The sequence below is a fragment of the Macaca fascicularis genome, chromosome 8 (genome assembly GCF_037993035.2).
Source record: "Macaca fascicularis isolate 582-1 chromosome 8, T2T-MFA8v1.1".
Lineage (NCBI taxonomy): Eukaryota > Metazoa > Chordata > Mammalia > Primates > Cercopithecidae > Macaca > Macaca fascicularis.
Genome location: NC_088382.1, coordinates 20,186,380 through 20,208,929, shown reverse-complemented (window position 1 = coordinate 20,208,929; position 22,550 = coordinate 20,186,380). Strand labels below are relative to the sequence as shown.

The 22,550-nt window shown below is 38.6% G+C and overlaps 1 protein-coding gene across 5 annotated transcripts in view; it reads right to left on the bottom strand.

Moving 5' to 3' along the window:
• The window catches only part of ZDHHC2 (zDHHC palmitoyltransferase 2), a 93,375-nt gene that overhangs the window by 35,341 nt on the left and 35,484 nt on the right, over positions 1 to 22,550 (bottom strand). For 3 of the 5 annotated variants that reach the window (XM_015454474.4, XM_005562657.5, XM_045398989.3), the window contains exons 2-3: positions 7,692 to 7,718; positions 6,119 to 6,213 (exon numbers count right to left, since the gene is read on the bottom strand). In XM_015454474.4, coding sequence (XP_015309960.3) covers positions 6,119 to 6,213; positions 7,692 to 7,713 — 117 coding nt within the window. In that variant the 5' untranslated portion in view covers positions 7,714 to 7,718. Of the gene's footprint in view, positions 1 to 6,118; positions 6,214 to 7,691; positions 7,719 to 9,616; positions 9,734 to 20,032; positions 20,123 to 22,550 lie in introns of those variants that run through there. The other 2 variants (XM_045398990.3, XM_074000332.1) reach the window with 2 other exon arrangements.

The window sequence follows — 22,550 nt, the reverse complement described above, 5'->3', positions numbered from 1 at the left end:
TCCCCATCTGATAAAGGATTAATATCCAGAATGTATAAGGAGCTCAAACAACCCTATAGGAAAAAATCTAATAGTCCAATTTACAAATGAGCAAAAGATCTGAATAGACATTTCTCAAAAGAAGATACACAGAGGGCAAACAGGTAATATGAAGATATGCTCAATATCCATGGCCATCAGAGAAATGCGAATCAAAACTACAATGAGATATCGCACCCCAGTTAAAATAGCTTTTATCCAAAAGACAGGCAAAGGGGAGGTGCAGCGGCTCATGCCTATAATCGCAGCACTTTGGGAGGCCAAGGCGGGAGGATCATTTGAGCCCAGGAGTTTGAGGCCAGCCTAGGCAACATAGCAAAATCTCGTCTCTACAAAAAATAAATAATAATAAAAAAAGATAGGCATGGTGATGTATGCCTATAGTCACAGCTACTTAGGGGGCTGAGGCGGGACTACTGCTCGAACCCAGGAAGTCAAAGCTGCAGTGAGCTGTGATTGCAGCACTGCACTCCAGCCTGGACAATAGAGCAAGACCTTGTCTCAAACAATAATAATAAAATAAAATAAAGGCAATAACGAACGCTGGTGAGGTAGTGGAGAAACGGGAACCCTTGTATACTGTTGGTGGCAATGTAAATTAGAACTACTACAATGGGTTTCTCAAAAAGCCAAAAATAGAGCTACCATATGACCAGCAATCCTACTGTTAGTGTATACCTAAAAGAAAGGAAACAAGTATGTTGAGATAATCTGCACACCCATGTTTATTGTAGCACTATTTCCAATAGCCAAGATTTGAAAGGAACCTCAGTGTCCATCAATGGATGAATGGATAATGAAAATGTGGTGTTTACTTACACAATGGAATATATTCAGTCACAAAAAAAAGAATGAGATCCCATCATTTGCAACAACATGAATGGAACTCGAGGTCATTACGTTAAGTAAAATAAGCAGGGCAGAGAAATACAAACTTAGCAAGTTCTCACTTACTTGTGGGAGCTAAAAATAAAAACAACTAAACTCATAGAGATAGAGAATAAAAGGATGGCAACCAGAGGCTGGGAAGGGTAGTGAGGAACTGGGACAGAAGTGGAGATGGTTAATGGTACCAAAACCAAAAAAGTTAGAAAGAATGAATAAGGCTGGGCACAGAGGCTCACACCTGTAATCCCAGCACTTTGGGAGGCCGAGGCCAGCGGATCATTTGACGTAAGGAGTTCGAGACCCAGCCTGGTCAACATGGCGAAACCCCATCTCTATTAAAAATACAAAAATTAGGGCCAGGCGCCATGGTTCACGCCAGTAATCCCAGCACTTTGGGAGGTCGAGGTGGGCAGATCACAAGGTTAGGAGTTTTGAGACCAGCCTAGCCAACATGGTGAAACTTCGTCTCTACTAAAATACTAAAAATACAAAAGTTAGCCGGGCGTGGTGACATACACCTGTAATGCCAGCTACTCGGGAGGCTGAGGCAAGAGAATCGCTTGAAACCGGAAGGCGGAGGTTGCAGTGAGCTGAGATTGTGCCACTGCACTCCAGCCTGGGTGACAGAGTGAAATTCCATCTCAAAAAAAAAAAAAAGAAAAAAAGAAAAAAAGAAAGAATGAGACCTAGTATTTGATAGCACAATAGGGTGGCTACAGTCAATAATAATTTAATTGTACTTTTTAAAATAACTGAGTATAATGGGATTTGTTAACACAAAATATAAATGCTTGTGGTGATCGATACCCCATTTACCCTGATGTGATCATTACACATTGCATGCCTGTATCAAAATACCTCATGTACCCCATAAATATATATACCTATTAGGTACTCACAATTTTTTTTTAATTACAAAGAAATTTAGAATGTAAAGTGCTTGAATTGGTGTAATGGATTGTTCTCTTTTTTTTCTTTTTGCCTGGTCTCTATTTTCAAAATATAATTTAGTGCAGTTATATTACTTTTACATGGAGAAAACCTTACCAATGAAAAACTATTATCACTTTAACAATCTTGCTATGAAAAAGGCAAATTTTAATTCACATGTTCTAAGTTCAGGACCCTCATTTTACAAGCGAGAGGTCTCTAACAGCTGATCAATTAAAAGAATAGCCCAAGACCTTGCATTTTATAAAGGCAATATTCTAAGGTTCTTAACCACCAAACAAGGGCTCTTTCTTCCTAACAGTAGTCTCCAAACTCCTTTGATCATGTTCCCCTAACTGCAAAAAATTAAAAAATTATGCGAGATCACGCTGCTAACAGATGAGTATTTATTGGTAATATTCTTTTTTTCTTTTTGTTTTTTGAGACGGAGTCTCGATCTGTCGCCCAGGCTGGAGTGCAATGGTGCGATCTCAGCTCACTGCAACCTCCGCCTCCCAGGTTCGTGTATTGGTATATACTTTATCAGCTAATATCTTATGTACCTCATATACAAAACTTTAAAAATACAAATATTAAATCATATGTACAAAATTTTTTGCTATATTTTCCCCCATGCTGCAACTGAAGTCCTGGGCACTCACACCCCATTGTGCTTACTCTCCATACTAGAGCATGGTGTAGTGGAAAGAAAGTGTCCCTGAGGGTTGAAAGGACTTTTGTCTGAAACTTAGCTCTCCCACACAGTAGCACTAGATACCTTAATTATTTCCTGCTCAAAGCCAATGGCTCCATCTGTAAAATAGTAAAAAATAATATCTATCTCACACAGTTGTATGAATAAGGTATATCTTTTGTAGAAAAATCATGCAACAAAGCCTGATGCTGTTATAATGTCACTGACTGTCATCAGTTTTGAGTGCTCCTTCAATGCTGTGTGCTCTCTTCTGTGTTTGTTTCATTTCCTTTTGACACTCTGTCCAATCCACTATTTCAAACCTTCTCTACTCTCCCAACCCTTAATTAACCCACTTACCTCTTCATTGTTAGCCAGTGATGTCATATATAATGTTAGAGAGAAGTTAGAAGTCACTTCAACTTCCTGCCAAAGCCATAAAAATAAACCTGCCTCTGTATGCATAACTTCTTCCCCACTTTCAGTCACTTAAGAAATATCTCCTGAGTACCTTCTACAGGTCAGACACTGCTTTAGGCCCCGGTGATGAAGCAGTGAACAAAGATAAATTTCACGCCCTCATGGAACTTACATTCTAGTGATGGTGTATTTTTAAAAGTATTCAACAACTAAATATGGAGCGTGTTGCATGATGGTAAATGGTAAGGAGAAAAATCCAGGAAGGTAAGGTGCAGGGAATACCGAGGGTTGGGGGGTTGCTATTCTATGCTGAGTCATCACAGACAGCCTCAATGATAAGGTATCATTTGTAAAAAGACATCCAAAAAGTGAGAGATTTGCCTTGTCTTTTGAAAGGATTACTTTGGCTACTGTGTTGAAAATACACAAGAGGAGGCCAAAAACAAAAACAAAAACAGAAACAAAAACCTGTTAAGAGGCTACTGCAAATGTATAAACGAGAGAGGACAGTGGCTTGGACCAGGGTGGGAGCAGGGACTAGTGCGGGACATGAGTTCACACTGTGGCCATACCCTGAGGGTGACGGTATAGAATGTTCTGATTGACTAGATGTGGCATCTGAGAGAAAAAACAGCCAAGGATGACACCAATGTTTCAGGCCTGAACAGAAGAGTGAAATCGTCATTACAGAGATAAGAAAACTTTAGGACTAGGAGAACTGGGGAATGAAACGAGAAATGAGAAGTTTGTTTTCAGTTTTGTTGACCCTGAAATTTCTATTAGATGTGAAAATAGGTAGCTGGAAATGTGTCAGGTGTTTATTAGCAAGCACCAGGCTAACATATTAATCTGAGAGCTGCAGTACTGGGGTGACACAGTAAGTCAGAGAAATAAATGAAATCTACAAGGGAATAAATGCAGGTATATAAGAAAAGAGGTCCAGGGATTAAGCTCTGGAACATTCCCATGCTTTGGCAGTCTAGGAGCTGAAGAGGAACCAGCAAAGGAGACCAAGAAGGAGCTGCCAGCAGGAATGGAAAAAAAATGTATTATTTCAGTGAGAAAGGGGTAAGAATATTTTGGAAAGGAAATAATGCCATGTTGTACACAGGAAACTACGTGCAGTTAAGAACTACTAGAGTATAAAGTGGAAAGTCAGAAACTGAGATAAGAGCTGCTATTGCTAGGCAGGACAGACTGAGCTTTCCCCTGTGGGATATGTGGAATCGCAATAGACACAAGCAGTAGAGGGAAGGCGGTACATCGGTTTTTAGGTGGACCACTCCAGCTTCAGGGTATTGGATGAAGTTATGCGGGGTTCTGGGGAGGAAAGGTAGGCAAGGCTGTAAACACAAAACCTTAAGATAACTATCCAGTATAACCAGACAAACATGGCCAAAAGTAGATGACAGGCCATCAGGCACAGATCTAAAACGAGAGAAACATAATTATCATTATAATATGCAAATACAGACTAAAATTACGGTATTCACAAACGATCTGTTTTAAAATAACCAAATTACCAGGAGAAGAATACAATGTCTCAGACAAGGGAGACGATGAAGACCCAGAATTAGAGCAGTGATAAACTGACCATTAACTGACACAAGCAAGAGATGAGTCACAGTCTGGGGAGGGAGAAGGTGATGACTCCTGTTTTTGATGTTTTGTATTTGAGGTGTCAGTGGAATTATTAAGAAGCTATGCTTGGCAGGGGGCACATAAGTTTGAAATTTAAGGGGCAGTTTAGAACTCAAAATAGATTTGGGAGTTATCAATAGGGAGGTTGTATGTAAACTACCAGAGTGGATGAGATTACCTATGATAGAAGTCAGTATTTTTTTTCCAACCTACTACTAAGGACAGGATGAAGATAAGAGAGATGATGGAAAAGAAGCAAATGTGGTAGGAGGAAAGAAAAAAAACAGACTGGGAAAGAAAAAGAAGTGGAGAATAGAAGAAAAACAGGCGATAGATAGATAGATAGAGCATTCTAAGCCAGGCATACCATTAATTCTGTGCAAATATCTGGTTTTTACTATCCTCTCCCAAGCCAAATAGCATATTTATTGGCTTTTTTTGACCAAAGTTTCATTTCAAACTGATTACTTCAGGAAACTGTCTACAGTGATGCTTTTTTTTTTTCTTTTTTTTCTTTTTACCTTGGCTTACTAAAACTACACCAATACCACTGTTAGCAAAGTATATTTTTATTCAACAATGTACTGGGCTATCTGCCAAGGACACAAAAATTAGTGAGACACAATTCTTTGCCCCAAGAATGTTTAGCCAGGATGAATGATCCACAGACAGACAGAATGATCTTTTCAACACGTAAATCTGATCCATCACTCTACTTAAAACCCTCTGGAGCAGAGATTGCTAGCTGTCTCTCAGTAACCAGCTTTCTCTTCTTCTCTCATGTTTAACATGGCCATCGAGAAGAAAGTCTGCACTCCCATCTTCTGTGTGGGTAGATGTGGCCATATAACTAACTTCTAACTGTAAGCGGAAATGACATCAGGAATGTCTAGAAAGTGTTCTTGAAGAGAAGGACATTTACTTCTCCTCTTTCCTACTTTCTTTAGTCTGCTGGCTGCAATGTAGATGTGATGGCTGGAACTGCAGCATCCGTCTTAGACCAAGAGGGGGCCTTGGAAATGGAGGCTACATGTGGCAGAGAAACAAGACAGAAGGAGTGTGGGCACCTGGAAGCTGTGGACTAGCTACGGACTTTTTCAATGCAAAGAAAACTAACTAAGCCATTATTTTGTTGTTATTGTTTTTCTGGTGGCTAAGAACCAACTAATACACCTTTAATATGATAATTATCACAGAATTATGTCTACCTTCCAGCTCTATTTTATTATCTATCTTTGTCTACCTATCCATCCATCCTGATGTATGACTGTAAAGCGGAAATGGAATTCATAACAGATTTAATACAGAGAATGCAGTGCTCATCGGGAGAAAAATAGTATTTCCAAGTGAAAATTCAAGTATTTATTAAGACATACTAATTTTTTAATCTAAAAAGTCACTACACTCAATAAGTGTGCAACATTAAAAATAAAATTCATTCTTCAATAATACATCAGTATTATTGATTTCTATCTTTAGAATAATTTTGTTAATATTTTAACTTACTTCTTTTGAAGGATTCATTGGTAATGTAAAGATAGTTTTCCAGTATGACCAGACAAACATTCCAAAAAGTAGATGATAGGCCATCAGGCACACAACTAAAATGAGAGAAACATAATTATCATTATAATATGCAAATACAGACTAAAATTATGGTATTCACAAAAGATCTGCTTGTTTTAAAATAACCAAATTACCAATTATAATAAATTATGAAAGTTCCTTTACTTCACACTAGAATAAACACAACTCAACGATTTCCAAAGCCAAGAGTTTTTAAAAAAAATTCCTAAATGCATAATGAGATCTATGCCCATGAATAAAAGCCTCCCATCTGTAGACAGACCATCTATTGGCAAAATCACTGACAAGGACCTTTTCTAAATTGTAAATATAAGGCAGTTACGCCTGCAACTTTAATTAGCAAACACTGCATTAAAAACAAGCGTTAAAGCACTCAGGCTTTAAGAACTTTGCTTTAATGACATAGACAACAAAGGCAGTTCCTACTTGAGAAGCTGTTTGCTTATTTCCTTGGCTCTAGTCAAAGCTGGTGTAATGATAACATATTTAAACGGAGAACCTCTGGATAAGCGGGAGTTCAAGTGTCTTATTTATCACACGGGACAATTGTTTTAAAAAAGTGTTCTGAATACTTTTTTTCAGTAATGCATATAAACACATTCTGGGTGGTGTTAGAAAGTCTTCAAATACTATGCAAAATTTTCTTTTCTTTTCTGTCCTTTTTTTTTTGAGATAGGGTTTCACTCTGTCGCCCAGCCTGGAGAGCACCCTGGGGCTCAAGCAATCCTCCTACCTCAGCCTCCTGAGTGGCTGGAATTACAGGTATGCTCCATCACACCTGGCTACTTTTTGTATTTTTCTTTTTTTTTTTTTAAGCAGCGACAGGGTTTTACCATGTTGGCCAGGCTGGTCTTGAACTCCTGACCTCAAATGATCTGCCTTCTTTGGCCTCTCAAAGTGTTGACATTACAGGCGTGAGCCACTGTGCCCAGCCCAAATTTTAAATATTAATTTTGTATAAGGTGATAATGATTCCTTCTGGGTAATACATTAATACACAATTTAATTCTATAAGACATCATTGAACAAAATATGCTAATTTAAATATAGCATATTTGGCATTTTAAAACTTTAATAGCAATTTTTAATTTTTCTAAAGAATGATGATACTTACAGAATCATTAAAAATTTGAATTATTCAATAAGGCACTTAAATCAGTGTGAGATGACTAAAGCCCACGATACTTTTCATAAATTATGTAGGTGAGTCAGTTACAAGTTAATAGTCCAAATTACGAAAGGAAATTGTTGATATCCCTATACCTCAAAGCCTTAAGAATCTCTGGCACAATGACAGCCATTTCAGGATAGAATTTGCCAAGTGTCTGACAGAATTCAATCTGCAAACTTAAGAGAAATGAGATATCTTTAACTCTAGCTTGTCTTCACATTCTCAAAGAATAATTTATTAATCCCAACCAAATCTAAGTGAATACAATTGTTTCTTTCAAATTATTTTAAAAATCTGTAACATTAATGTCATCTAGCTTACCTTGTTCACCAGTGTTTTCCATGGACACTGGAAATAGAAAAAATGTAATAGGTTATATGAAGCTTATAGCAAACAGGGCTTGACACAGACATAAGGCATTTAACTAGCTTAATAATTTGGCTTCCCTTCAAACCAACATTCTCTAAACATTTACTCAATTTTATTTGGAGGAGAGGTGAGCACAGATTGGAGAGAGGGTGGAGGTAAAGGCTGGAGGCTGCAATCAGCCATGCCTCCATTGCACACTTCAGCCCTGGCTCCTGCGCTGCGGAACAAAACTTGTCAAGTGTGCCCCTTGGGGGTCTTTCTTCTGTATCATTTGGTTGATTGGTTTTCCTTCCAACTATAGAGTTCAGATAAAAGCAGTGCTCTCCAGGTCATTACATTTCCACAGGCATTTATTGCTCTTGATACATTGGCAACCACCTGGTGAGCTTTCCACAAAGAATAAAATGTTGTGTCCGCAGCAGATACTCTTTCTCCCCCGCTAATTTCTAAAAGTACAAATGCTTATGCATAGTGATTTTACGTGCTCCCTATTGCACAATGAGAGAGAGGCCAGGCAGTGCTGGGAAACTGCCGTTCCTCAGGGGTTGTTGTAAATATTCCAAGCTAGCAGGTATTATGGATTAGGACAGGGGCCACAAGTGCTAAAGCAAGCTGCAACAAGAAGCTGTATTTAGTAATCGAGACATTTGTATGCCTTTTGTATTGTCTGTGTGTTTTCCCATTTGGTCTCTCTCTTTGTACAAGAGTCTTTGGAAGTTTTGCCCTATCTCAGCTGTACCAAGTCTGACTCTGTATATTTTTGTCCTTATTCAGCTTTCAAAATGGCACAGGATCTCAGGACTTGGTGCTGGAATGAAATGCCACCGCCTTCTGAAGTCTGGAACCAGAGGGTAGTGTGAGAAGTTTTGAAGATTGCACAGTCCAACCAATCTCCTGCCCAAGACAGCTATTGAATATAAGTTCAGGCATTTCTAGAGCTAGCAGGAGCCTGTAGTTTTTTGGAGGGCAGCCCGTTCCATTATTGGATTGCCCTAAGAATAAGAAAATTCATCCTTCCAGTGTTTTGAAATTTGCTGCTTTGTGACTTTTTCCTGTGATATCAAGGCTTCCAAACCATAGCAATAAACAGAAAATCTAAATGACAAATCTTCACATACTTGACGTTATTGTGTCCCCCTTAAACGTTCTAGTTTAAACCAACTAATATATGGTTTCCAGATCTCTTACCAACCTAGATGTGGCATCTGTAAATGCTTCCTAGCTTCTCCACTCCCTTTAACATTTCTGATCTCCAGAATGAGACAGGCAGGCGTGGATGATCTTTGACTCACAAATGGCCTGTTCTACAAGTCCGCTTGTAAATCAGAGGCTACTCAGAGTTTGCTTTCCCATCAAATCCCTGAAGCGGCTCAGCTGAGGGCACAGGAAAGGCTTGAGGCAAGTCTGTTTTTTAGTATCTGAACCTACCGCCACAGCTATGCATTTCCCTCTAGACTTGGACTACCCTGTTTTCAAAAGCGCTCCAAAATTGACAACTCTTTTCCGGATCAAAAGTTCCAATCCTTCAGGGAGCTAATCCAAGGAAAGGAAAAGCAATTTGACTCCATTTGTGCATTTATATACAAACAACCCTTATTAACCATTCCAGAGGTGCTGGTGCTTTCATAAAAATGTGTTTGCTACTCCACTGACTCGAGTTGAGAGAACTGAAAACTGTAAAACAAAATGACATTTTAAAAAAGGTATAGTTGGGGGCTGCGCACAGTGGCTCCCACCTGTAATCCCAGCATTTTGGGAGGCCAAGGCCAGCACATGGATCACCTGAGGTCAAGAGTTTGAGACCAGCCTGGCCAACATGGCAAAAACCCCATCTCTACTAAAAATACAAAAAATTAGTTGGGTGTGGTGACATGCACCTGTAATCCCAGCTATTCAGAGGCTGAGGCAGGAGAATCGCTTGAACCTGGGAGGCGAAGGTTGCAGTAAGCCAACATTGCACCACTGCAATCCAGTCTGGGCGACACAGCGAGACTCTGTCTCGAAAAAAAACAGAAGGAAAGGTGTAGTTGGTATGAGTTGCTAATCTTTTTGACCTGGACCAATACTTTATTAGCTTGATATGCATTCAAAGACTTTGTTTTTAAGGTGTTTTTTTTTTTTTTTTTTTTTTTTTTTGCCATTCACAGCTTGCTTTTCCCTAAATGTAATTCAAAATCCACAGAAGTTCTATTTTTAAAAAAGTACACAACTTATACATAAATACATGCTTATAGTAAATAATTCTGTAACATTTGTAGAATGGAATGGAACAGTTCAAAAGGCTGTATCCAATTACACTTTCGCCAAGATTATGAGCCTGTTCAATTTCCTGTAAACATAAGCCTGCTTGATATTTGTCAACATCATAGGCCAAAATAAAAATCATTATTTTAGCGTTCATTACCATTATTATTAGTGCAGTTTGGCATTATTTTTAAAATATGATGACTGGGATTTCCTTTCTCTTCTAAGTGAATGATTATTTTTCTGTTGGCTTACTTAGTTATTGAGAGCCTTTTATGTATTCTGGACAGAAATCTCATATCTGTTATATATACTACAAATAAAGTTGCATATAGCTATTTTAAATGATTTAATAAGTACTAGCAACATTTTTATCACTTGCCACTGGTTAAGTAACATTATCAAAGTTTGCAAATTAACTTATTTCATTAACAGATATAGACTATACAAGGTTTTGCTTTGTGATACTCAGGAAATGAATGTTCTCTCAACCATGTTTACTTAGTAAATTAGTGATTTACCTTGTAATTTTCAGTTTAATGGCAGAGTTGTCAAGTTCAAAGTTTCCTTTCTCACAGTGTAAAAACACATACAAAGTTATTGTCAAATGCAAATATTTTTGTTCAAAAGTTACTGTTTAAGATTGCTCAAATTTAGCCTCAAACACTTTTCTAATACATATGTATATAAAGATAATATATGAAAAATAGAGACTCATTTTTGAAACAATATAGATAGTAATCAAATATAATACATTTATTTATAACAATACAAAAACTAAATAGCAATACTGAACATAATTGGGACAGATCTTCTAAAAATAACTATTGGTTTTTATGTGGATTTTGAGTTTTAATTCAGGATTATTTAATTTTCTTACTTCACAGACAGAATTTCAGTTTGGTTAACAGTGATGCTGATATTTATTCTCCAATTTTACCATGCAGAAATTTCAAGTGTTGCATAGCCTTCTTTATCCCATTTCCTTTAAATCACATATTGAGATAAATTAATAGTTATTTCAATTTTAGTCAACAGAAAAGTGAGGTTTACTCAGTTTTTACTAAAGCAAATGAGCTTTATTCTCAAAGTCACAATGAGTAGTACATTAATTCTACCTTAGAAATTCTTTTATTTTCAATTTAAACATTTCCTGCATGTCACAAATATGTTACAACTTCGAGCTCTGCTGGATCATATTAAAATTAATTCCTCTTTGAAACACATAGCATCTGCCCCATAAATGTGAGTAAGAGACTGACTTAGACAAACAGACCATGACAACTAATCTGAATCACATAAAAGTGGTATATCAAAGCGGACATATGTATTTTTGTGTGTGTGTGTGGGCATGGAAAACTCAAGAGAAAAGTTATCTCTATTACCATGTTAGCTTAGCACACTGTAGAACTCAACTCATAGTTGACAAAAGCGAAAGTAATCTCTTCCGTGAGATGAAGAAAATGCCTCTCTAAAGAGACAGAGAGGGAGAAGACAAAATAGTTCCTGTCCCTTTTAAAAGGAAAAGGTTGAGGGAGATACTCGCTTCAACTGGGCTTCAAGCAACTTTGAAAACAGAAAGGGTCTGTAACTTTACAGGGTTCCCTCCACCCCCACCTTGGTTTTGGCTCTTCCTCAGTACTGTACTTTTTTATAGTTGAATTTGTCAAATTGGAAAAGAGACTATTACTAAGCCTAACAGCGCCAAAGAGCAACGGCTCGGGATAAAGAAGGCAAGGTCCAACCCTGCCTCTGCCACTTGCTTGCTCACACAAGCTATCCCACTTACTCCACTACAAAGTGAGGGTGATCGCCGCAGCAATAGCATTAGGGCTGCAGTGAGGATTCAAAGGGAAAAAAAAAGAATATACTTAACATAGTGCCCGGTGTATAGTAAGCCCCCATGAATGTACCATTATAATATATAATCTTTCATTTCGATAATATTAACGGTAATGTATAACATATAGGAAAGGGGGCTAAAAAATGAAGAAAAATTACAAAGCTAAAAGTAATATTTGTACAGGCTCCTGAAATAATTAATTGCAAAATGTTGAAAAATAGACTTTGCGAGTGAACATAAGAGGTGAAAAATAATGTAAATCTGAATCATCTTATAAGTCAATTGCCTTTTTATACGGATGTATCATTTCAGAAACTTGTTTAAACCAAAAAGGTGGTATTCATTCTTAACAGAGTAATGATGAGACATTAAAACTTCGATCTTCATGTGCCAGTTAGTCCTTTTGAGAACTTAAATGTGAATCTATTTTGGATAAGCACTGTTTAACTTAATGAATAAAAACAATTACTTTTTAAAAAAATAAAAATAAAAACCTAAATCTTATATTCACCCCAAAGAAGTCAGGTGCAGTTTATTCCTGGGAATTAAGAGCATTACTATTATTACACTAAAATATTTACCAATCCTACATCTGTGGATAGTATCATTCACATCATCTAAATACACACAATCATAACACTGTGAATCACAATTTTAATTTTAATTTCAAACACTTATTTGCCTGGTTTTATCTTGGATTAGCCTAATTTCTTTTTGGTCCATGTCCTACAATGATAATATTTTGCTTTAGCAATTTCTAATCTTCTAATATACCTCCAGAACTTCAAGTTCCTCTGTGATTAATTATAGGAATTACAGCACTTTCTTGGCCCTGATGGTATATAGGAAGAGACAAAGTGAAAAAGGTAAATTACTACTGTAGTTACCAATAATGTTCCTGTTTGCCCAAAGTAAAATTATGGCCTTCAGGAATCACATTTTGGGCTGGGCAGCCCATGCATGTAATCCCAGTACTTCGGGAGGCCAAATTGGGAGGCTCACTTAAGGCCAAGAGTTGGAGATCAGCCTGGACAACATATTGAGACTGTGTCTCTAAAAAAAAAAAATTTTTTAATTTGCTGGGTGTGGCAGCACTGCCTGTGGTCCCAGCTACTTGGGAGACTGGGGCAGGAGAACTGATTGAGCCCAGTAGTTCAAGGCTGCAGTAAGCTATGATCACATCACTGCACTCCAGCCTGTGCGACAGAGCGAGACCCTGTCTCTCAAAACAAAAAAGAAGAATAAAGAAAAGCAAAGAAAGGAAAGGAAAGGACAGGAAAGGAAAGGAAAGGAAAGGAAAGGAAAAGAAAAGAAAAGAAAAAAGAAAAGAAAAAAGAATTTCATCTTAAAATGTAGAAACATCATCAATACCACACAGCTTGTAGTTTGGGTCACCAGTTGTATTCTCTGGCTGTGCTTTATGCTTACCTCCTCCACCGCCACTAATCATTCCTACAAGAAACAGAGGAGAGCCAGGCACAGTGGCTTAAACCTGTAATCTCAGCACTTTGGGAAGCCAAGGTGAGAACACAGTTTGAGGCCAGGAGTTTGAGACTGGCCTGGGCAACATAGTGAGACACCATCTCCACAAAAACTTTAAAAATTAGCCAGGCAAAGTGGTGGCCACCCACGGTCCCAGCTACTCAGGAGGCTGAGGTGGGAGGATCACTTGAGCCCAGGAGGTTGAGGCTGCAGTGAGCTGTGATCCTGCCACTGCATTCAAGCCTGGGCAACAGAGTGTGACCCTGTCTCAAAAAAAGAGAGAAAGAAACAGAGTAGGACAACTCTGTTTGATAAAAAGGCTGAACTAGTCAGTCCTCAGTTTAGAATTGGTAAGACTGATAAGAGTGATAGTTTTTTTTTGTTACAGCATTAATTGTTCTTTAAGAAATGCTTATGTAAAAATAAAACAGGTAAAACTGAAGTTAAAGAGTGAGACTGTCAAAGTAATAACCAATAATACAGAAAAGGATGACAAACTGCTTCTTAATACAACCTGGCTTAAATGAAACATCCTTTCAAATGTATACCTCCCTTATCTCTTTTGACTGAAGTATCAAGCAATCATTTAATCCAGGTGTCGGTAAACTAGAACCCTTGGTCCAAATACAGCTAGATGCCTGTTTCTATATGTAGAGTTTTATTGAAACATGTATGCATCCATTCACTCACATGGCTACCTGTGTGCTACAACAGCAGAGTTAGGTAGCTGAGACAGGGACAGTATGGACTGCAAAGCCTAAAATATTTACTGTCTAGCCTTTTATAAAGAAAGTAGTCCAGCCTCTATGTATTAGGGTTCTCCACAGAAAAACATTTAATAGGATATGTGTGCATGTGTATGTATATACTGTATTAGAACTGATTTAGTCTAGAGTGATTCAAACTCAACCTGGATTAAAAGCAGGGGACCATCTCAAAGATTATTTATTATGATATAAAGTGTTACTGTCCTAAATGGTATCTATTGAGATGCAGCAGCCCAGTAAACTGATGGTAACTTAAATGTAGTTGAACTTTTATTCACAAATACATCCAAAATTAAAGCTTTCAGATACTAAACTACATCTTCATAACAGACAAAAAAGTGTACTCCCCCCTTTGAATTAGCAAAGAACAGTTACGTAAGTGTTTTTAAACATGTGATTTTGGCATATTTTATTGCAAATTTATATTGCTGTGATTTTAAAATTTATTTTCTTAATCTGAATTTTCTTTTTCTTGTCTTCAAATTCAATCTCTCTCCTTTGAAAGAATAATTTACCTTTATTGCTCACACAGTAACTTTTCAATATAAAACTGCTATGCAGTTTCCAGATTCATTCTGACACAGGTACACCCTACCTTCAGCTAAGATATCTGATAGTGAAGAATACCATACACACACATACACACACATCCCAAAACAGAGACTTGGTTCTAACGAATGAATCTTAAGGATAATTTTATAGCCAAGCTCTACTTTTTTTCTGTTTATCTTTACCTCATTTACTGAGGAACATTAATTGACTATACCATGCTTACACTGTTGAGAACAAAATGGTAAATAAGATTCTACCTCTATGCTGAAGCTTAGCATTTGTGATATTTTAGTTAGAAATAAAAACTAACTGAAAAAACATGTTTATGAAAACATTTTCAGTTAATTCACATAAGTAGCTCATATTTAAAACATTATGACAAAAATACTTTCTGCTTTAATATCTTTATAACATGCTTTAACAAAATCTCCTTTCCCAACAAAATCTGTCCCTTGACTTCATGTCTCTAGCTGCCCATCCCACTTTCTGACCTTTTCACAGGAAAATTTAACAATCATCCAAAATCACTGTCCCTACCCCCAACCTCCTTTTACCTCCTCGTTCAACTCCAACTGGTCTAATTCCTCAGCATTCCACTGCAATCACTCGTGTCAAGGTCACCAACACCCTCCCTAAGCTAATTTTCTGTACTCAAATTACTCTAACAGAATTAATTATGCTCTTCTTTTGGAAACAGTCTGTCAAATTCATAGTGAATTCTTCGACAAAATTGGCCAGGGGAACCCCTTGAAGCCAAATCCTTTGTCCTTTTAGCTACTTTCCAAAAATCTCCGGTTCATTTTTAGTGTATTAGAGATCAAAAATGACACTGCTTCCAGACCTTATTTAATGACATGCAAGACAAATGTTATTCACGTTAACATTTTCCGTTTAATTGCGACTATACCCTTTTCTTCCTAATACGTTTTTTGAATTTATTTTCTCTATAACCTATCTACTTATAGTTTTAAAAGTCTTTATCAAACTGTTTCTTTTTTTTTTTCTTTGCCGTCCTCATATGTCATTGTGATTTTAAGCACCTGCCTTTCTCTCCAGTCTCACCTCACACCTCTTTCCTCTTGTGCATGATGCTTCTGTCACTCTGGGCTTTTTTACATCTTAACCAAGCTAACATTGTACCCTGCCTTGATCCTCTGCACTGCCAGTGAACTGGGTGGTGGGAGACGTGGACTCCAGCCCAATCCTCCCAATGTGTGTGATCTTGATCACGGCACTCAGCTGAGTGGTGCTTTAATTTTATTGTTTCAACAAAAATTTTCACTTCATCTTGAAGGTTTCTCTGGCTACAAAATTATCTTAAATCCTACCCTGATGTATTCTTGGGGAAAAAGTCTTGACTTTTAAAGGCCTAAGGCAAAAGTCATTCTAACAATAAATTGATCAGTAAATTAGCAGGAACTGCTTTGTCAAGGACAAGACAAGCAGCTTCAGAATAGAAGCAACAGTTAAGGATAAAGGCTTCAATGGTGCAAAACTTGAATCTCAAACACATGGTTTTCAGTTTGTACCTTCTCAGTTAACATATAAGCCAGTCCCGATATTCCTAACAGTCTAACCACAAACAAGGGGCGAGGCAATTGAGTTCTTCACTGGATCCCCACACAGTTCCTTGAAAACTCATTTTGCAGTAAGAAAATCATGATCTAATTTAAAACGCAATTCAATGACATCATCTCACTAAAAACCCTCCCAATGGCTTTGCACGCAATTTACAGTAAAATAAAGTCCAATCTCCTTACTGCAGCCTCAGTGGTCAAGCATGATCTGGCTCTTCCTCCCTGTCCTCCAAGACCACTTCTGGTCACTAGTCCCTTTGCTCACTAAGCTGCAGCCACACTGAGCTCCTGTTTCGAAAACACACGAAACCTTAGCGTCTTTGCCCAGTCTGAAAAGCTCCACACCTGACTCCACGCCTGGCTCATTCTTTATCATCCTTCAGGTTGCAGTTTAAATACCAGCTTTTCCTGTCTGGTTAGACCCTGCAATCGCTACGGCAATACATTGTTTCTCCCTTAGCATCTCACATAACCTGTATTTTCATCTATTTGTTTCTTTTCCATGCCCCACACTAAGGTTTGATCCTGTCTGATGTTTTACCTTGAACAAGTTATTTAGACTCTCTGAACGTTATCGCAATGTTTATCTCACCCAGCTCTTTTGAGAATTAAACTAGAAGGTAAAAGTACCTAGAATAGAATTTGGCACATTATTTAGGACTGTTCATCAAATATGGAGGATAAATTCATCACTAAACTGTGACATGTTAAGAGTAGGAGTTCCCTAAAGTTTAGTGCTAACAGTTTATTAACAATCTAAGGGAAGAAGTACATAGAGAATAATTAGCATGTAGTAATGCTAACATTTTCTGCATCGTGAAATGCCAGGTTGTTAGGAATAAACTGCTGGAAGACCTTTTAAGGGTGAATAAGCAGAAAAATGCAAATAAATTACAATGTGGGCGAATTAGTAGAATGAGAAAAAACTAAACCAGTAAATTTGTAAACTTTTGCCCTACCTCTCCCAGAGCTCCTTTACTGTCAACCCCACCCATACCCGCAACCCACTACTCCCCGTCTAGATTCTAATAGGGTCTGGCATGCATTGGTCCTATGCCAACACCCTATGGCGTTTGATAATTTCCCCAGCCTCTACCTCAGAACACATATCTAAACAGTTATACGGAGCTAAACTATGTGCTAGAAATTATCAAAGAACTATGGAAAATGGCCCAGAAATTACTGGCAACCTTTTCCTGAAGACTAGCACAATGTGGCTGGGCGCGGTGGCTCACAGCTGTAATCGCAGCACTTTGGGAGGCTAAGGCAGCTGGATCACTTGAGCCCAGGAGTTTGAGACCAGCCTTGGCAACATGGTGAAACTCTGTCTCTACCAAAACAAACAAACAAACAAAAAAACTCCCACAATTAGCTGAGTGCAGTGGCGCTCGCCTGTGAAGCCAGCTAGTCAGGAGGCTGAGGTGGGAAGATCCCTTCAGCCCAGGAGGCGGAGGCTGCAGTGAGCTGCGATAATGCCACTGCATTCCAGCCTGGGCAACAGAGCCAGACTATGTCTCAAAAAAAAAAAAAAAAAAAAAAAAAAAAAAAAAGGAATCACGCAATACCAAACACAAAAATGAACAATACTAAGTTAAATCATATAAACCAAGGTATGGGAAGTCTCTTAAGGGTAGGTTATGATCCAAAATATTCGTTTTCTGTGGTTTGGCCTCTAGATCAGCCATCAAAAGCTTCTGCATAACATCATTAACAATATAACAAAAACTAGTGACTCTGTGTTAAGGGAAGCCTACTGAGTGCAACATCCAAACACATCTCCCTTCCAGCACAGCAGACCCGAGGCTGCCCTGATTTTCCTCCCTTACCTGCTGGGCTATGAGATCAGGTGTTCCTCCCATTCCAAGTCTTTGGTGATAATACCTGTATTTGCTACAGCTGTCATAACAAAGTATCACAGACTGTGTGCCCTAAACAGAAATCTCTGTTCTCACATTTCTGGACTCTAGAAGACGGAAATTTAAAAAAATGTTTTAAATTATAAATTAGCAGGGCATGGTGGCATGCACCTGTGGTCCCAGCTACTCAGGAGGCTGAGGCAGAAAGATCGATTAAATCTAGGTGGTCGAGGCAGCATGAGCCGTGATTACGCCACTGCATTCCAGCTTGGGAGACAGAGCAAAACCCTGTTAAAAAAAAAAAAAAAAAAAAAAAGAAGAAAAAGAATGGAGTTCAAATTGAGGTGTCGGCAGGGTTGGTTTCTTCCTAGGTCTCTCTCCTTCACTTGCAATGACCACCTACTCTCTGCATGTTCACGTCATTTTCCCTCGATGCCTGTCTGTATCCAAATTTCTTTTAAAGACGGCAAGTCATGTTGGGTAAGGGCTTACTCTGATGACCTCGTTTTAATTTAATTATTTCTTTAAGGACCCTTTATCCAAATACATTCTGAAGTCCTGGAGTTCAGTACTTTCACCTAAGAATTTTGGAGGCACGGAATACAGCTTGCAGCATCCTCCAAAATCAGACTGCAGCTTTACAGGAGCATTTGCTGAACGCTCTCTATGCCAGGAATTTGCGCTGCCTCGACCACCCAGATTTAATCAATCTTTCTGCCTCAGCCTCCTGAGTAGCTGGGACCACAGGTGCATGCCACCATACCTTGCTAATTTATAATTTTATTTATTTTTTGTAGAGATACGGTCTCCCTACATTGTCTAGGCTGTTCTCCAGCTCCCGGGCTCAAGTGATTCTCCGGCGTCAGCTTCCCAAAGTGCTGGCATGACAGGCATGAGCCACCGCACCCGGCCTTGTGCTCAATTCTTTCAATGTTGATCTCATTTAAACCTTCCAACAATCTGTGAGGTTGGTATTATTATCATTTCAAATGCTGAGAAGACAGTCTCACAGCGGTATGACTTCTAAAGTCACCCAACTCATGATAGGATCTACAGATGGTCCTGTTTGGCCGCAAAACTCATGCAAGGATTCTGTGTGGCCTCCCAGGATCTGTGACATCGGATGCCTCCCAGCCACTGGGTTGCTTTGTCCTGGGCAGCCGTTCCCTTCCTTGCTTGCTCCCAGTTCTTGGTCTGTGTTTGATACTCTTGCCACTCCCTGCTACTTCTGATCTGGGTCACTCTAGAAAGTAGGGTTTAAAATGTCCTCTTCTTGTCACCCTTGCTCCACCAATCAACTTAAAACCTCTGCAAACATATAATTTTACAAACTTTGGATACAAAAAATTCAAATATTTGGCCATATTTCAGGATAGTACCTGAATACGGACTTGCCTAAGCATCCCACTTCAAGAATTTGGGGAGGAACAGGGCTCTGGGTTCCTAGAGGAACAGCAAAATGATGATACTAGAAAGAGTTAAGAGATGGAATAAGAGATGGAATAGGGGCTTCCTGACCTCCATCCTCAGCAGAAGAGAGGAGGAATGATAATTACTCCAGTTTGTACTACACAGGCACACTCCTAAAACACATACCTCACATGGAGACAATGACATTAAGGGAGACAGAACATGGATCTGTCCTGGATGGTAACTCTTAATCCTTACATTTATGAAAGTCTCCAGGTTATAAGTGTTTCTCTCCCCACCCAATCAGCAACATCATTTCTTTATTATTATAATTTATTGCGTTGAGAAGACTTGAGATCTACTCTCTTAAATAATTGTAAGTGCATAATATCGTATTGTTGAGTATAGGCACAAGGATGTACAGCAGATCTCTAGAACTTATTCACCTAACACAACTGAAACTTTATACCTACTGAACCGCAGCCCACCCCCATCTCCTTCTCCCTCCAGCCCCTGGCAACCACCAGACGGTCTGTTTCTTTTAACTGACTTTTTTAGATACCTCATACAAGTAGAATAATGCAGCATCTGTCCTTCTGTGACTGGCTTTTTCTCATTTAGCCCAATGTCTTCCAGGTTCATCCATGTTATCACACGTGGTGGCATTCAACATCATTTCTGTAGCAATTTGATGACCAAATCATTGCTCTAAATAGCTAAGCAGCTCCACCCGACAGAAACAGATGGTGCAAAATCTAACTTATCTAATTGAAGGCTGGGTAAACATTTACTGAAAGTTTGTATTTAAATCATTAGCAATGTGTGGGTCTTTCAATCTATCGGTTCTGAAAAAGGAATAAAGACATCACCTCATAATGATGGCCTTGAAAAACTCACTGCCACTTTCATCTTGGCAAAGGGAAGGACAATTTCGGAATCACTGACTAGCACTAAGCAATGTAGATAAATACGGAAATCTGATCTCAGGGCTGGTCCCCTGATCTTAGTGTCCTCATTTCAAAGCTTACTCAATGGAATCCTATAATCCCTGTCTCAGATTAAAATAGAAGAGGCTCCCAGTGCCAGCAAGCTGTGCAGATCTGAGAGCAGGTTTAAGTTTACTTCTCCTGTTTAGATACAGTTGTATGGGTCCTTCCTTTTCTACACATGGCTACAACTCAACTCCAAGTTCCTATAGTCACTGAATCTTTTCAGCTCCCACCCCCTTCCTTTCCAATTCCAGATGCCCTTCTTGAGGAAAGACCAGCAAGGCCATGACTGACTCCTTAGAACCATGTAAGTCTACAGTGGATCAACACCCTCAACAAAGATCTGCCTACTTTTCACATAATGGTTGTCTATGATCAAGGCGAATGGCAACTAGAGATTCATGTCCTGAAATACTCCCCTTATTAGTCAGAACCAAAATTTTAGACTTGGAAGTGCCTCAATGATTATTTTGTCCAATGTAACAGTCAGCTTTCTTATACGTGTGGATGTATTTATTTATTGGTAGTATGCAAAAAGTCTCACATGATTCCACTCATAGGAGTGACCTGGAACAGTCGGACTCATGGAGACCGAAAGTAGAATGGTGGCTGCCACGGTATATGTATATTTTCACATGTATATTGGTTATTTCATCATTTAAAAAATATATACAATCAAGTAGAAATAATTTTTATAGAGTATTTTTTAATGTCCTTAGATCAGTTTCTTATTATCTGGTATACTCAGAAGTATCATAGAGGACAATGTTGAGAGTTCTTTATTTTTCATGATCAAACGTTAGCTATTTGATTTATTAAGCAGAAAAACCAATGCGTCTTTTCTGCATCTCCAAGGAAACAGGCAACGTTCTAAAACCATCTCACAGGGTTAGGAGCTATATGTTGAGTGCTATACGACCAGAGTACACGCACACGTAACACATTTAAAAATTAAACCAATTATTTCTAGGTTCATAAAACTATTTGACACTTATGAGTACTTTACAACTCTCCAGAGAAAGAGACTACGTAAGGATGTAATTCCAACCTTTGTATTTATGAGTTCATTGGAATAAAATTTCCAGTAGCACACCTGAAGAGATGAATTCAAAGATTTAAACCAACACTAGCACCAGCAGTAACTGCTGCACGATAGCACTAGGTCACAATATCCATTAAAACATTCAAGAGTATCCAGCTATTCACTAGCTCACTCTTCAGTATCGGGTCATCGAGAAGCACCATTTTCTTCTGTAACTTCACTGTCATACATTCATAAAGTAAACATACACAATTTTTCTTTGATCCCAGCTGGAATTATAAAATGCCTTTCCCTTCTTATTTGCAGCCAATCATACTCTCGCCCAACACTGCCTTCACCTACAGCATGAGCCCAATCTCTCTGACAGCAATTGCTGAAACAGTATGTATATTCAGTCACAGCCAAAATAAATTTGACATTGTCATTATCTGGCTACCCACAGTTGAAAGATTTCCAAGACTACTGCTTAAAGACACAACATATTTTAATAGTGTAACGTTATACAAGTACCACCTGCTTACATACGAGATGTATTCATTAACGTAAGTGAGAAGTTCTAAAAAAATTATGCAAGGAATTGAAGAATCCAGTCATCAGTATTTGGAATGAGCCTCTTCCTCTGCTCAATGTGTAAGCAGCACCTCAGGTTTCCCGCCTGTATCTCTCCCCTAATTTTACGTATGGATTTATGCTTTCTCTCACTAAAATCATTTCACTTACTCTGGGTCTTTGGGCAAAACAAAAACCTCGCTCTTCATTTATAAACCATGTTCAGTCCCTGTGCTGTGGATCAGAATCTAGTTCATGATTAACACCATACATTCACGATGCATTCACGTCATATTTCCCCCTCCTCCTCACCCGCTCCTGTTTACCAGTTTGCATACCACTTCCACTTGCTAATATGTTCTTTCAAGATTAAATTTCCATCTGTCATTTATGTGCTCTGGACTCTCTGGCTACTCAAAAACTGTTGTTGAATTCCTGCCTATGCACAGTAAGCCACAGGCTCTCGAGTTTTCTGCCCTGGGCATGCCTGACGACCAGCA